The following is a 14,646-nucleotide window of genomic DNA, read 5'->3' as shown; positions in this document are numbered from 1 at the left end:
AGTAACCAGTTTGAGTTTTCCTCAAACTAATGAACCTGAACAAAATTTTCAATTGCAGTAGAGTTACACCAAAATTTACTTTTGCCAACTGAGCCAATATACTTGCTAGATTCCAGAATCTGTTTTTATATTTTGGTTTTCCTAAATTTTCTGAACCAGATAACATTCTTCATTATTCAATTAATTTATTTATTTTTATTTATTTATTTATTGTTCCGTGGGACCAAATTAAGGAGAAGTCTCCATGGTCATGGAATGAGTCAATACATGAAATTATAACACGATAGTAGAAACAGATAAAATGAAATATAAAAAACATATTCAGGCGATAAGTCTTAATTTTAAATAAAGAAAATTAACAATGTAACAATGGAATTTGCTTAATTTTTTAGCTCTTCCAGGAGCTCCTCGACAGAATAGAAGGAGTGAGCCATGAGGAAACTCTTCAGTTTAGACTTAAAAGAGTTTGGGCTACTGCTAAGATTTTTGAGTTCTTGTGGTAGCTTATTGAAAATGGATGCAGCAGAATACTGCACTCCTTTCTGCACAAGGGTCAAGGAAGTGCATTCCACATGCAGATTTGATTTCTGCCTAGTATTAACTGAGTGAAAGCTGCTAACTCTTGAGAATAGGCTAATATTTCTAACAACAAACGACATTAAAGAAAATATATACTGTGAGGGCAATGTCAGAATTCCCAGACTATTGAATAGGGGTCAACAAGAGGTTCTCAAACTTACACCACATATAGCTCAAACAGCCCGTTTTTGAGCCAAAAATACCCTTTTTGAATCAGAAGAATTACCCCAAAAAATAATACCATACGACATAAGTGTATGAAAATATGCGAAGTAGACTACTTTTCGTGTTGAACTGTCACTTATTTCAGATACTGTTCTAATGGTAAATAAAGCAGTATTTAGTTTCTGAACAAGATCCTGGACGTGGGCTTTCCACAACAGCTAACTATCAATCAGAACGCCTAGGAAGTTGAACTGTTCCGTCTCACTTATAATATGCCCATTCTGCCTGATCAAAATATTGGTTCTTGTTGAATTGTGAGTTAGAAACTGTAAAAACTGAACTACATTAATTGACACTGTTTCAATATTACACACAAGATCCTTCACTACCAAGCTGGTGTCATCAGCAAACAGAAATATTTTTCAATCACCTGTAATACTAGAAGGCATATCATTTATATAAATAAGAAACAGTAGTGGCCCCAGCACCAACCCTTGGGGAACGCCCCACTTAACAGTGCCCCATTGGGACTGAACATCACTACCACTCTCAATATTGCAGAGAATTACCTTCTGCTCTCTGTTCTTAAAGTAAGAGGTGAACCAATTGTAAGCTACTCCCCTTACTCCATAATGGTCCAACTTCTGCAGTAATATTTTGTGGTCAACACAGTCAAAAGCCTTCATTAAATCAAAGAAAACACCTAGCGTTTGCAACCTTTTATTTAATTCGTCCAAAACCTCATAGAGAAAAGAGAATATGGCATTTTCAGTTGTACTTTGAAACATCAATTGACTCAAAAGGGATGCTATTTTTCACATACATTGCTACTCCCCCACACCACAAAGAGCTCCTAGAAAAGCTGCCAGCCAACCTGTATCCTGGTAAAGGAAGCCTCTGAATTATCTCCTTATTTAAGAAGTGTTCAGATATACCAATAATTTCAGAGTCAACATCTATAAGCAGTTCACTAACTTTATCTCTAATACCTTGTATATTTTGATGAAATATACTAATTCCCTCATTACTCGGATATCTAAGGTTTGTCAAAAGTCGTTCCTTTGTTAGAGAGACTTCCCTTAAGCAGGAATACCTGTCAGCTGATTTCAATCTAAAAAAGGTGCAGCTCTAACACCCACTACTGCAGGAATTTTCCCATGAGTGATCCCACCACCCCCACCTATGCTGTCACCTATAAGCTTTGCCAACCTCCCCTTCCCATACCTGTTGAGGTGCAGGCCATGTCTAGTGAAACCCGTCCTGCTGATAGACTCCACCGACACCACTAAAATGTGACTCATGCTTTCTGTCATCAGCGCACCCCCAAGTCTCATGTTATTACGCCTGACGGCTGTATTAAGATGAGGCCGATCATGACGCTGAAACAGTTCCACGAAATGCACATTCGTGTTGCCAGTCTGAGTGGTCACCATCTATATCATACTCCCTATCCCTATCAATACTATTACCAGCCCCACCCACAATCTCTACCTGATCCTCTTTAGTAAAATCCCTACATAGGCCCTCTATGTTAACAGTCACCTGAGCCAATCCTGCATTAGGCTTCACAATGCTGGTGACCTGGTACTCACTCCCCAACACTTCCTGCAACTGCTGGCCTACACCTCTGCTGTGAGAACTACCTAACAGCAGAATTAAACTATTAATTCAAAACTTGAATAAATTAACATAATTTCAGACATGGCAATTTTACTTGTGAGTAGGTGATCCACTATGTAAGCATACACTGTGCTAATCAAATTGTACTGAGAAAATTTATACTTTTATAATGAGCTATTTTTAGTTTAATCAAATCATTGTTTTGATTTGTAGATCATCTACTCTATTAAATTTTCACCCTGCAGTTTTATAAACTATAATGTAATTATCAAGATTACAAAATACCATTATCCCAGTCTTGATATAGTAGCCCCATTCCAATAACATCTTGAGAAGTAGTACAATCATGGTCTATTTGCCAAGTATCTTTATAAACTTTTTGGCCAATATGTGTATGAACTGTCTTTGCCAATATGCATTTAACAACTGTGTTTTTAGTTTGATGCATCAGAAAATCTGGAGGTCTAGTTTTGAGAATTGTACAGTATTGGCTTTTGTCTGATGAACTGTGATTTATGGAAGACTAATGTTTACAACATTTTTTGCTGCTAAAATGATCTATTCTGTTGCTGAAGGAATATACAGAGAAGAGAAAGATAAACTGGTCATCACTTAAATGAAAGTATTTAATTTGAATAAAGGTCAAATTGTGAAAAATTTAACTCAATGTGTGTTGTGTCCATCACTGAACTGTATGACTACCAATTAATGCAACTTCAGATTAGACGCTTCAGTTCTGGGTGTGCCACAATGGAACTTTAATCTACAACAAGGTCAGAACACTTACAGAGACCATTCTTCCTAGCATGTTCCACTGATAGCAGAGATTCGTGCTCAAGATCAATATACCTCTTCTTCAATATTCTCTATTACCTCCTACCATAGGGGTCAATGTTCACAGCTACTATCTCTTGTTTACTTTTTCTGATAGTTTTGGCTGCCAGAAAATTCTGTAGCTGTTCTCTTGCAACCTACTTCATTGTCTTTGACAACTGCTGTGCAGACAAATTTATAAATTCAACCCCCCCCCCCCCCCCCCACCGGTTACCCCCAATGAAATGCAACCATGTGATGAAATCAATTCTCTGTTGTTGTGACATCCTTTACAAGAAGATCTCAGTACAAGAGCTTGCTAAAAAGTAATCCTTTGAAATTTTTTATTCTGTTCTCAATATCAGTTGAGGTATTACATGTAATGCATATTACTTAGTTGAATTTTCCAATTTTTCTGCCACAAGTTGCAACCCTCTGGTGGTAGAGGCTCCGAACTGTAGCACATAACATTGCAGTGTGTAACGTAACTATATCTGTGCATCAGAAACAAACCCTCAGAAAGTTGAAAGCATGTATTCGAAGAGTTCATCAACATGTGGAGCACCCTCTCCTTCAGCATGACAATGGAAGACCATACAAAAGCACTGCAACACGTGGTACAATCTGATGCCTTGGGTTCACTGTCATCAGTTGTCCTCCATACAATACAGCTTGGTCTCATCTGATTTTCATGTGTTTCCAAAAGTTAAAGAACACCTTCAAGGTCTTCACTTTGATAGTGATGCAGAGGTGCAGTTGTGGTACCATCAACAAAGTCAAATATTCTACAATGACGGTATCAACAAATTGTTCTCTCATTTGGAAAACTGTGTTTGTCACCAGCATGACTATGTTGAGAAAGTAATATGTAGATATGAAGGACAAAGATGTAGAATGTTTAAAAAGTTTGTTTTATTTAAAAAGCTTTAATAGTTTTTGCATAAAAAATTCAGAGCATTACTTTCCAGCATAACCTCATACACCTCTTCTATGATATCTTTCAGCAAGTGTGAGATTTTGTCAGCTTCTATCACATTCAGATTCACAATGTGGCACAGGGCTGCAAAATTCTGTATATAGGACTGTGTGATTTCATTATGACCTTGTGTCCTGTTCTTTAATTGTTCTTTGACTAAGTGGACTTTTTGACAATTCTCACCAAATGTTTTCTTAAGTTTGGCCTGGAAGATATTGAGCTTCTTTTCATTGTTCTCTAACCACTGCGGTGTTGTGTCATGCAAGTAAAAAGTACACATCTGACAGTTATATCATGTCATTCCATATGTTGTATATGGTGATTTGGTTGAATTTTTTGCACCATTTTGCTGGTTCTTGACCAGCATATCCAGAAAACACAGATAGTTCTCCTCCATAAGCTGAGGCCCTCTCAGGGTCTAATTTACCTGAAAAGGGAGGGCAGCTGTTCTTTGCACATACCTTTCAGGTTGTTTACCATTTCACTAAGTGTAACTCACTGTTTTATATCTCAGACCACTGATTTTCAGAGTGGCACATAGCCCTCCTCCTGAACTTAGGAGAAGGGCCATGATGCAATCAGTAGCTGGAGATTTAAAACAGCAAGATACACCTAGCTTCACACTGTCAACTACAAAGTAAAGCTGGATGACTCTACAATATGCCACTGAAAGAGATCACATTAACATGACTAAGAATAGATTGTTCCCATACAACACATTGCTGCCATCTGCAGCAGAAGGTCCACTAATTTTTGTGCACAGGTTTTTAATTGATTGTCTTTGTTTTATATTATTTTTTGCCTCTTGCCTCTTAATAGATGTATCAAAAAAAGAGTGATTATTTCAAACAGCTACACTAAGGACTGAATACACGCACGTTTGCTGTGGTGGTTTGTGGAAAATCAAATTACAATGCCCAATTTAGAGATTGCAATCCTTGAATTCCTTACAATTATTCCATTGTCATTGCAACAAAAACAGCTCACACATAGCTTCACTAGAGTCCTGGTTCAGATGACACTATCAGTCAATGTTAAAGATAGAATGGATCTTCAGGGGCTGTGTCCCTTACAGAATTAAAGAACAAGCTTGAATTTCATATTTTAAGACCACATTTAGGATATGCCACAATGATTTATGTTGTCTCTAAGAAATAACCACAAAAAAAGAATAAAGGAAATCTGATAAAACTTTCTTGGAACACCACCACATAAAGACCATGTATGTTTACCAGTTTCTATAAACTTTTGATTTAGGTTTTGAGGAAATGGTTGGTAACTATTTTGCACATCCCTGATGGATCAGAAAAACTTTCATGTTTTTACTGTAGAGAAGTATTGTCTTGAGGCCCCACAGCGTACCCTGTTGCTTCTTTCGCAATGAACTATAAATGTAGTCATAGTTCAGTGCTAAGACCTCCCTATTTTCTATGCAAATTCTGTGTGTAGTGCTACCTATAAAATCATTCTGTACCTCAAAGCCAAGACAGATAAGCTGTTCACCAGCAAATCTCCTGCAATGATGTTACAACCTCCTAGAGCTTAGACTTTCAACTACAATTTGGCAGGACACAACAGCCAGTCATAGTCATGTATGAAGTTCATGAACATCTACCACAAAGAAATACTGTACACTTTTTACATCACCTTCCAACACTCTGCTTGATATACACTATCTGACAAAAAAACTGACATAACTCTGAACACATAGACACCATCAGTGGGTATGTAAATAATTAGAGTCATGGCTGAACAGCCACCAAAGTGCATTATTGTAGGCTGGGTGAATTTGGCAATATCCAGATTTGTGGAGCATTCACACATGATAGTGGCCTGATTTTGAACTGTATGGGAATGTGAGGGCAGACATCCTTGCCATCAAGGTTCTGGTCAACCACATCTGGCCATCACAATGAAGGATTGCCATACTGTGCATTAATTGCATAGTAAGCTGAAACAGACAGAGGACATGTTGTGTTGGTGCTGTACAGTTTTGTGATTTTGACTGAGATAAACTCACAATGCTGTGTTCTTCTTTGACACACAAGTGTCGAAGTGTGCACATAATTAGGTAAATGAAAAATCCATCAAATATGCACATTTATTTATATATAAAAGCCAACTTCATAATTTTGCTTTGTGTGAGGCTGCATGTACAAAACTGTGTGCTGATTTGAAGTTCTAGATTCACATATTTTATTGTATGCACTGCTTCTGCATAATCTTTCATTGATTTATCAATACCCATTTGTATTGTGGAATTTTGAATATTTCTGAGTGCCTTGTTAAACTTGTACTGTTATCATTAATTGCAGGCTTAATCTCAATTCAAAACAATCATTCACTAATATCACTGTACAGTTACATGAGAAATACATTATTTTTGAGAATTTTCATGTGCTTACAAAACTATATTTTCATAAGTTACTGGCACAAGTGTTTTGGATATGTAATTTATTTCATAGCAAATCAGCATTTGTGATTCACAGTTCAGCCAAAGAATACATAACCCATGAATTTCATTGTATATCAATGCAAATAAACATGCACTTCTGAGAATTTTCGGAAGCTACCATTGTCATTTGCATAATCTATGAGCAATTCGTAGTAACTCAGCCCTTATGATTTACATACTGTAGCAGATTTTCTAACTAACATGCTATGTTATATCTAGTCTTCTCTTAAAGAGGAGTAGCCCTGTATATTATCTGCATTTACTGTAAATTAATTCTGTTTTCGAGTTCACTAACAACTATAATTAACCTCAAAACATTTTAGGGAACCATTAATTTTAACCACATGTTTTTTAGCTCAACAGATAAAAGATAATCAGCAGGAATAATTTAAATTTATTTGTTCACTCCCTTGTAATACATTGCACCGTTCAAAATGCAGCCCCAATGTGAATGCTGTTTTCAAACACAGGATGAGCTGGTTGACATTCGTAAACAGCTGGAAATCACTCACTACTATCAAACAATTGGCAGCTGCTGCAAATTGGTGTGTTGGAAGAGCTCCCAAGAGTCATGTACCGGTATCACAGGTACTTCAAATGCTATCCTCTCCTGTGGATCCCGTATCCTCTGCAGAAGGTACAGGATCTGTCATTAGTCATTCACTTGATTGTTAGTGACATGTCAATGGTAGATCTAGGCATTCTGTACAAGGTGGACTGGGACCAGGGAGGACTCAGGGTGTTGTACCGATCCCCCTAACAAACACGTTTGATGCGCTGTCTTTCACTGAAACTGAAACTGAGCCAGTGGGACTCACTTCACCTGTTTTGTGGAAACCTATTTTGTCTGATATCAGGAGGAGGCAAACAAAACAGGGTACGGGTTTCAAATGTACAGCAAAAGACGGTACTCCCCAGAGAAATGGCAGCAAGGGACAGGAAATGACACCAGGTGCACTCTGTGTGTATACCTGGGGACCTCATTCGACATATTTAAAGGCTATTCCAGTGGCCATTGAGGGAATATGGTGCAACCAACTACACATTGTGGAGCATGTTGGAAAAAATGATGCCTATCATCTGGGCTCTGAGGTCACACTTGGGTCATTCCAGTGACTGGTATAGAAGGTTAAGAAGACCAGCCTTGCATATGGAGTTTCAATGAAGTTGACGATTTGCAGTATTGTCCCGAGAACTCATCATGTCCCTTAGGTTCTGAGTGAAGTGGGAGGACTGAACCAGCAGCTTGGAAAGTTCTGTAACAAGCTAGGCTGCAACTTCCTAGACTTGTGGCACAAGGTTGAGAACTGTAGGGTCACCCTAAATGGATAAAGTGTGCACTACGCATCAGAGGCTGCTACTCAGGTAGCTGACTGTGTGTGGAGTGCACATGAGGGTCTCTTAGATTGGGCAACTCTCTACTGAATCAAGATAATGATAAATCTAGGAAACCCAGAAGCAGCAGTGGAAGATCAAATGAAATGCCTCCCACAGGCAAAAGTATTAAAATCCTAATGGAAAACTGCTGGAGCATTCACAACAACATGTCAGAGTTTGAAGCACTCATGAAAAGCAATGAAGCTCCCATAATACTAGATGCAAAAAGGTGGTTGAAACCTGAAATTTCTAGCAGTGAGATTTTTGTGGAAAATTTAAATGTATATCAAAAGGATAGGCAAATGAGAAATGGAGATGGTGTATTTCTCACAGTAGGCAAGAAACTCAAATCCACCAAGATAGAAATTGGAGCTGCATGTGAGATTGTTCGACAAGACTTAGTATCAGGGTTTGGCATAATGTGATAATTGGATCCTTCTATTGCCCACCAGACTCATCTCCTGATGTAACTGAATTCTTTAGCAGAAACATCTTTTCACTTGCATATAAGTTCCCCAGCCATACTGTAATCACTGGCGAAGACTATAATCAGCCACCATTAATTGGGGAAATTACAATTTTGTTAGTGATGAGCACAGAAGACATCCTGTGAAACATTATTAAATGCCTTCTCTGAAAAGTACCTAGAACAGATACTTAGGAATGCCACTCATGATGGAAATATATTGGATCTAATGGCAACAAATAGACCTGACCTGTTTGAGGATGTCCACACGGAAACTGGTATCAGTGACTATGTCATGGTTGTGGTAACAATGATTCAATGATTATCAATGTACAAAGGACAACTAAAACAAGCAGAAAGATATATATGTTCAGTAAACTAGATTAAAAAAATCAGTGTCATATCTCAACAAGGAACTTGAAACCTACAGCACAGGGCAGGAGCATGTAGAGAAACTATGGCTCAAGTTTAAAAGAATAGTTGATGATGCTATGGATAGATATGTATCCAGTAGAACAGTTCATAATGAGAGGGAAGCTCCAAGGTATACAGGCACTGTAAAGAAACTTCTAACTTCTAAAGAAACTGAGATTACTGCATAATATGTGTAAAACAAAGTGTAGGGCTATAGATAGAGAGATGCTGAATGAAACTTGTTTGGCTGTCAAGAGAGCAATGTGTCATGCCTTCAATGACTATCGTAGCAGAATACTGTCAAATTATCTTTCACAGAGCCCAAAAAACTTCTGGTCAGATGTAAAGGCTGAGAGTGGCACCAAAGTTAGTGTCCAGTTCCAAGCAAATGAGGCAGGAACTGAAACTGAGGGTAGCAAAGCAAAAGATGAAATGCTTAACTTCATTTTCAAATGTTCCTTTAAAAATGAAAACCCAGGAGAATTGACCCGATTTAATCCTCATACCACTGAAAACATGTATGAAATAAGTATTAGTGTCAGTGGCATTGAGTAACAGTTGAAATCATTAAAACTGAACAAAGCTCCAGGGCCTGATGGAATCCCTGTCAGATTCTATACTGAATTTGTGGCAGAGTTAGCCTCTCTTCTAACTATAATCAATCGTAGATCCCTGAAACAAAAAACTGCATGCAGTTCTCAGAAAGAAGCACTGGTCACACCCATCTACAAGAAGGGTAGTAGAAGTAATCCACAAAATTACTGCCCAATATCCTCGACATCAGTTTGTTGTAGAATCTTGGAACATATTCTAACCTCTAACATAATGAGGTATGTCGAACAGAATGACCTCCTCGATGCCAACCATTCCAAAAACAACTTGCACTGTTTTCACATGACATACTGAAAGCTTTGGTTCAAGGTGATCAGGTAGATGCTGTATTTCTTGATTTCCAAAAAGCATTTGATTCCATACCACACCTATGCTTGTAGTCAAAAGTATGATCTTATGGGGTATCAAGTTAAATTTGAGACTGGATTCAGGACTTTTTGGTAGGGAGAATGCAGAATCCTATCTTGGATGGAAATTCAATGTCAGATGTAGAAGTAAGTTGGGATCATTGCTGTTCATGACGTATGTTAATGACCTTGCAGACAATATTAACAGTAAAATCAGGCTGTTTGCAGATCATGCAGTTATCACAAACTATTGGAATGAAACTGCACCAGTTTTCAGTCAGATCTTCATGAGATTCCAAAGTGGTGCAAACATTGCCAACTTGTTTGAAATGTTCAGAAATGTAAAATTGTGCACTTCACAGAATGAAAAAAAAAGTAGTATCTTATAACAAGTTTGTTTGTGTGGCCATCCTCCACAGCAAACATATAGATACTTGTTTTGTAAATAAAACTGCGTTTTCCTGCCGCTACTTAATTTATTTATCCCTAACACGTTTCGCATTATCTTGTTCTAAATCATCATCAGTGGGACCTATAAAGATACAGTTTTGTTAGTTTTAGATTATTGAACAGATCATGTGGCAATTTTTTTGTAAAAACGTAATTACTTATGATTTGCCAGTCTGCGTTTCCTCACATCTGGTCTGAAGGTTGTACACATTTATTACTACCATATAAGCACAACTTTGCGTTCTGACCTTCTTCACACTGTTCACCATGTTTTTCACTCTTTTTTATGGTGTTCTCTTGTGTTTTTTCCACTTGATATAACTATTTTGCTGGAAATTGCTTTTCACAATGTAAGTATTGCCAAACACGTAATTGAGTCCCATTCTAGCAGGGATTTGGAGAGAGACAGTGGTGTTACTCCTGGTGTCATGGTATGGGAAGATTTTAGGTATCACTTCAGGTCACAGCAAGAAGTGACTGCAGGAACTCTGATGGCACAATGGTTTGTCATGGACATCCAGTGTCCTCACGTGTTACCTCTCATGCAATTGTGTCGTGGTGACAATTTTCAACAAAATGAGCATGATGTTAAGGTACTCCCATGGCCAGCAAGCTCATCCAGAGACAGGTGCCAGTATCCAGGATGTCAAGAACCAGTAGAAACAGTCAGCAGCCCAGCTTGCCTCAGGAGAGGATATAAAAGTTTTATGACACTATTGCCAACTAATTCAAGGCATGCATCCAAGGCAGAGGGACTGTAATGTCATATTGATAAGTGGACTCATTGTACCAAGTTCTCTGTAAAGTTGACTTGATTTTTTACTCAATGAAATAACATCACATTCCCTCTCAACCTGTGAAGTTTCATTTCATTTCCTCCTCCCCTTCTGGGTGCTTCACATTTTTTTTTCAGGCAATGTATATTAAGTGGAAGGACACTCACATATGTAGCAAATACAAGTGGATCTAAAATTAATTGTTGTTGGACATCATTCATTATTTCTCCATTGTCACTGAAGCTTTTTTCCCCTTCGAGAAATATTATTTTCGTTAAATGCCATTCAAACCAGTTGTTTATAACACAATTAATTCCATACTGCTTACACTTTCTCAAAGACTGCATTGCCTATGCAATCAAATACTGAAAATTTAACAGAAAATAGCAATTGGTGATATTTTGTTGATTATGGTTATTGGTAGTTGTATGTATAAATGGCATGCCACTATAGCAACCTTTCTGAAATCCAAATAGTTATGTAGTAAGTAAATTGTTTCTACCTGAGTGTGACATAACTATGGAGCACATTACTTTCTTAAATATTTTAGAGATCTAAGCAAAGGTACTGGAGGGTAATTATTTAAATTTTTCCCCTCGTCTTCCCATCTGACAATATCATATTTTAATCTGTGTGGAAAAATTCCCTTTAATAGTCATGCATTACAAATGTAATTAAGAATATGACTTATTGAGTTAGAATAACTCATAAAAGTTCTGTCTGACATTCAGTTTTCTAACTGTTTTAATTCAAACATACATTCATTCAATAGAAAACAATAAAAATATACTGAGTTATTGACCTGAATAAACGAGGCACATACAAATTCCATTTACTTTTGTAAATCTCATTTGTACTTACTTGTATATGTCTTGGTTGTGCAATGGATTATATCGCTTCATGACAGCTATATCTATGCATGGCTTTATTCCAACCCGCCGAGCAATATGTTGAGGTAGTGATTTTGGATAAAGTACCGTCGGAAACACTGCATCTGGAAGCTGATTATCAATCTGAAAAATGAGTGAATGAACACTGATGTAATACATATAATATATACGCACACACTCAGCGCTTACTGACAGAAACCATACTTAACTATAGAAATTTTCATTGTGCAGGGATTTTAAGAGGTAATAATTATTACTTATATTTTCACTAAAGTTCATTCTTGATCACAACACTTATGTCTCAATAACATAGGTGACCGGTTTCGGTTGTCTTTATATAACCATCTTCAGACCCATGGCTTCCTTGGAGGATGGTAGGTGGAGCTCTCCTCAGGTGCTACGAAGTCAACAATCTTTTAACAAGTTTGTTTGTGTGGCCAGCCTCTGCAGCTAACACATAAATACTTGTTTTGTAAATAAAACTGCCTTTTCCTGCTGCTACTTAATTTATTTATCCCTAACACGTTTCGCCTTGACTTCGTAGCAGCTGAGGAGAGCTCTGCCTACCATCCTCCAAGGAAGCCATGGGTCTGAAGATGGTTATATAAAGATAACCAAAACCGGTCACCTATGTTATTGAGACATAAATGTTGTGATCAAGACTGAACTTTAGTTAAAATATAATATTGTATTGATCACTGTATTCAAAAATGTTTACCAAAATTATTACTTATTTGGCTCATGTGATCTGACATTACACAGTGTTCTACAGATGTTAATGTTTTATTGGTGAGATTAAGGTTTACAATACAATATATTTACATAAGATTTGTTGCCCTGAATGGTTCATGTGCTGCACTTTATCATAAAGACTTCATGGCTTTAGAAAACAGTGTATTGTCTTCAGCAGACTTTTATACTTGTAGGGAGCTTATTAAACAGCTGAAACCTCATGTGGGATGTTCCTTTTAGTCAAAGCTGGGCATTAGCATACAGGTTAATTTTGTTCTAGTGTAATGTTTGTGAATGTCTCCATTTTTCTCTCATCCACATTCTGTTGGCCACATTCTTTTACCCTCAAGATTATATAAGCAAGGCAGTGTTAGGATCTTCAGCATTCTGAAAAATGATTTGGAAGAATCTCTAATCTTGTTTATGCTCTTCACGGGTATGCTGCCGGAAGTGATCGTCTTGCGTACACAATATTCTGGCCATCCATCTGGCCACCACCTTCAGGTGCTATCATTGAGTACACAATCACACCAGAGCTGAATGTACATCAGAAATGGAGGCTCCTTTATACCCTCGGTACAGGCCACTGTGCCTGTAATATAAGTGGAAGAGATGCTCCCTGTGAAGCAAAGAATTCCAGTGCTGCTGGCGGCAGAAACTGGTGAAAGAGATAAATCACAAATTAAGATGTAGCGGGTCGAAAACCAGGCTGTTGTTGTTTTATCTCAGATAAAATGGGTTTTCATATCTCGCTTAAAGAAAAACCTTTATCTCTGTTAATAATGCCACCAGATAATCACATTTCAATGGATTCCTTGAGCACACAGTCCCAGTAACGAGAAGCCGGAGCAATAATTTGTGTCTCTTTGTTGATCTTGACATTTAGTATGCAAGCTTGGTTGTTATTGAATCCTGCATTACATACTTGTAATATAATGCTACTTTTATTTTTATTCACAAAAAATTGCTCTACAACTAACTGTCTTGGATGTAAGTGCTATTGTGTTGTTCTCATTTCCAGTGCATGCAGATTATAAGATTTTCAAAAGAATGAACAATGTCTCATTTTCTGTGTGAAAAAATAAATGTTAAAGTCACCACATGTAAATACATCATGTTCCCAATGGCTTAATTTGCATACAAACATGTCCATTTTGTACAAAAATATCGTTATGATTACATGAGGGGGGGGCCAGTAAACTGTAGTTACAGGCATACCACTGAGTTGCTGATCTCATTATTTACCAGAATGTGCAAGTCTTCAATTATGTTGAGTAAAGGCTAGACACTATAATAGTAAATTTTCAGATTTCTGTTGACTTCATTAAGGAGGCTTGAAGTGATATTTTCTGTCACAGTCCTTCAGTTGAAATTCTAATGTATTTCAGATACACTGACTTCAGTGCTGTTATGTAGGTTCTGTTGGCCAGCATTGTTGCAGTTTCCTTTTCCATATGTCACTTTATTAGATTCACTTATGTACTGTGCAGCTTGAATGACACAATGTTGCTTTGATGGAAGGTCTCAATACTGCTTTGGTGAGGTGCTGCACCATTTCTTTTTAGTAGAGGCTGAAGGGTGCCTTGGCTTCTGTGTGAGTGCTTCCTAAATTCGCATTTACAATGCTAACAAGAGCTGCAGTTCAGTTTGTGCTCGCAAGGATATATTTTGGATCTATAGCTACCTAGGCTGAACCTGTTGTCAGTCATACCAAAGGGTATTATAACTAATCCACAAAAAATAGAGCTTTAGTGAAATTTTTGAACAAAAAGCCCGTAACACTTTATGTGAGGTTTAAAATTTAACTGTATAAAATATCACTATACAATTTTAATTAATTACTTTCCCAAACAAGCAGCTTCAAAATGAATTTTACAGATAATGTAATTGGCTAACTGGGTTGCACCTACACTTATACTTTTGAACTTACATACACTATGATCCTTTGTTGTCTTAAAATATAACTATCAATAC

General features: G+C 37.3%; 1 protein-coding gene across 1 annotated transcript in view; it reads right to left on the bottom strand.

The window, feature by feature from the left end:
* Positions 1-14,646, bottom strand: part of LOC126248619 (intermembrane lipid transfer protein VPS13A-like) — a 764,418-nt gene that overhangs the window by 119,440 nt on the left and 630,332 nt on the right. The window contains exon 54 of the mRNA XM_049949782.1: positions 11,912-12,063. Coding sequence (XP_049805739.1) covers positions 11,912-12,063 — 152 coding nt within the window. The remainder of the gene's footprint in view (positions 1-11,911; positions 12,064-14,646) is intronic.

The sequence above is a fragment of the Schistocerca nitens genome, chromosome 3 (genome assembly GCF_023898315.1).
Source record: "Schistocerca nitens isolate TAMUIC-IGC-003100 chromosome 3, iqSchNite1.1, whole genome shotgun sequence".
Lineage (NCBI taxonomy): Eukaryota > Metazoa > Arthropoda > Insecta > Orthoptera > Acrididae > Schistocerca > Schistocerca nitens.
Note: the sequence above shows the minus strand (reverse complement) of the source record. Positions and strands in the feature narration are given on the sequence as shown.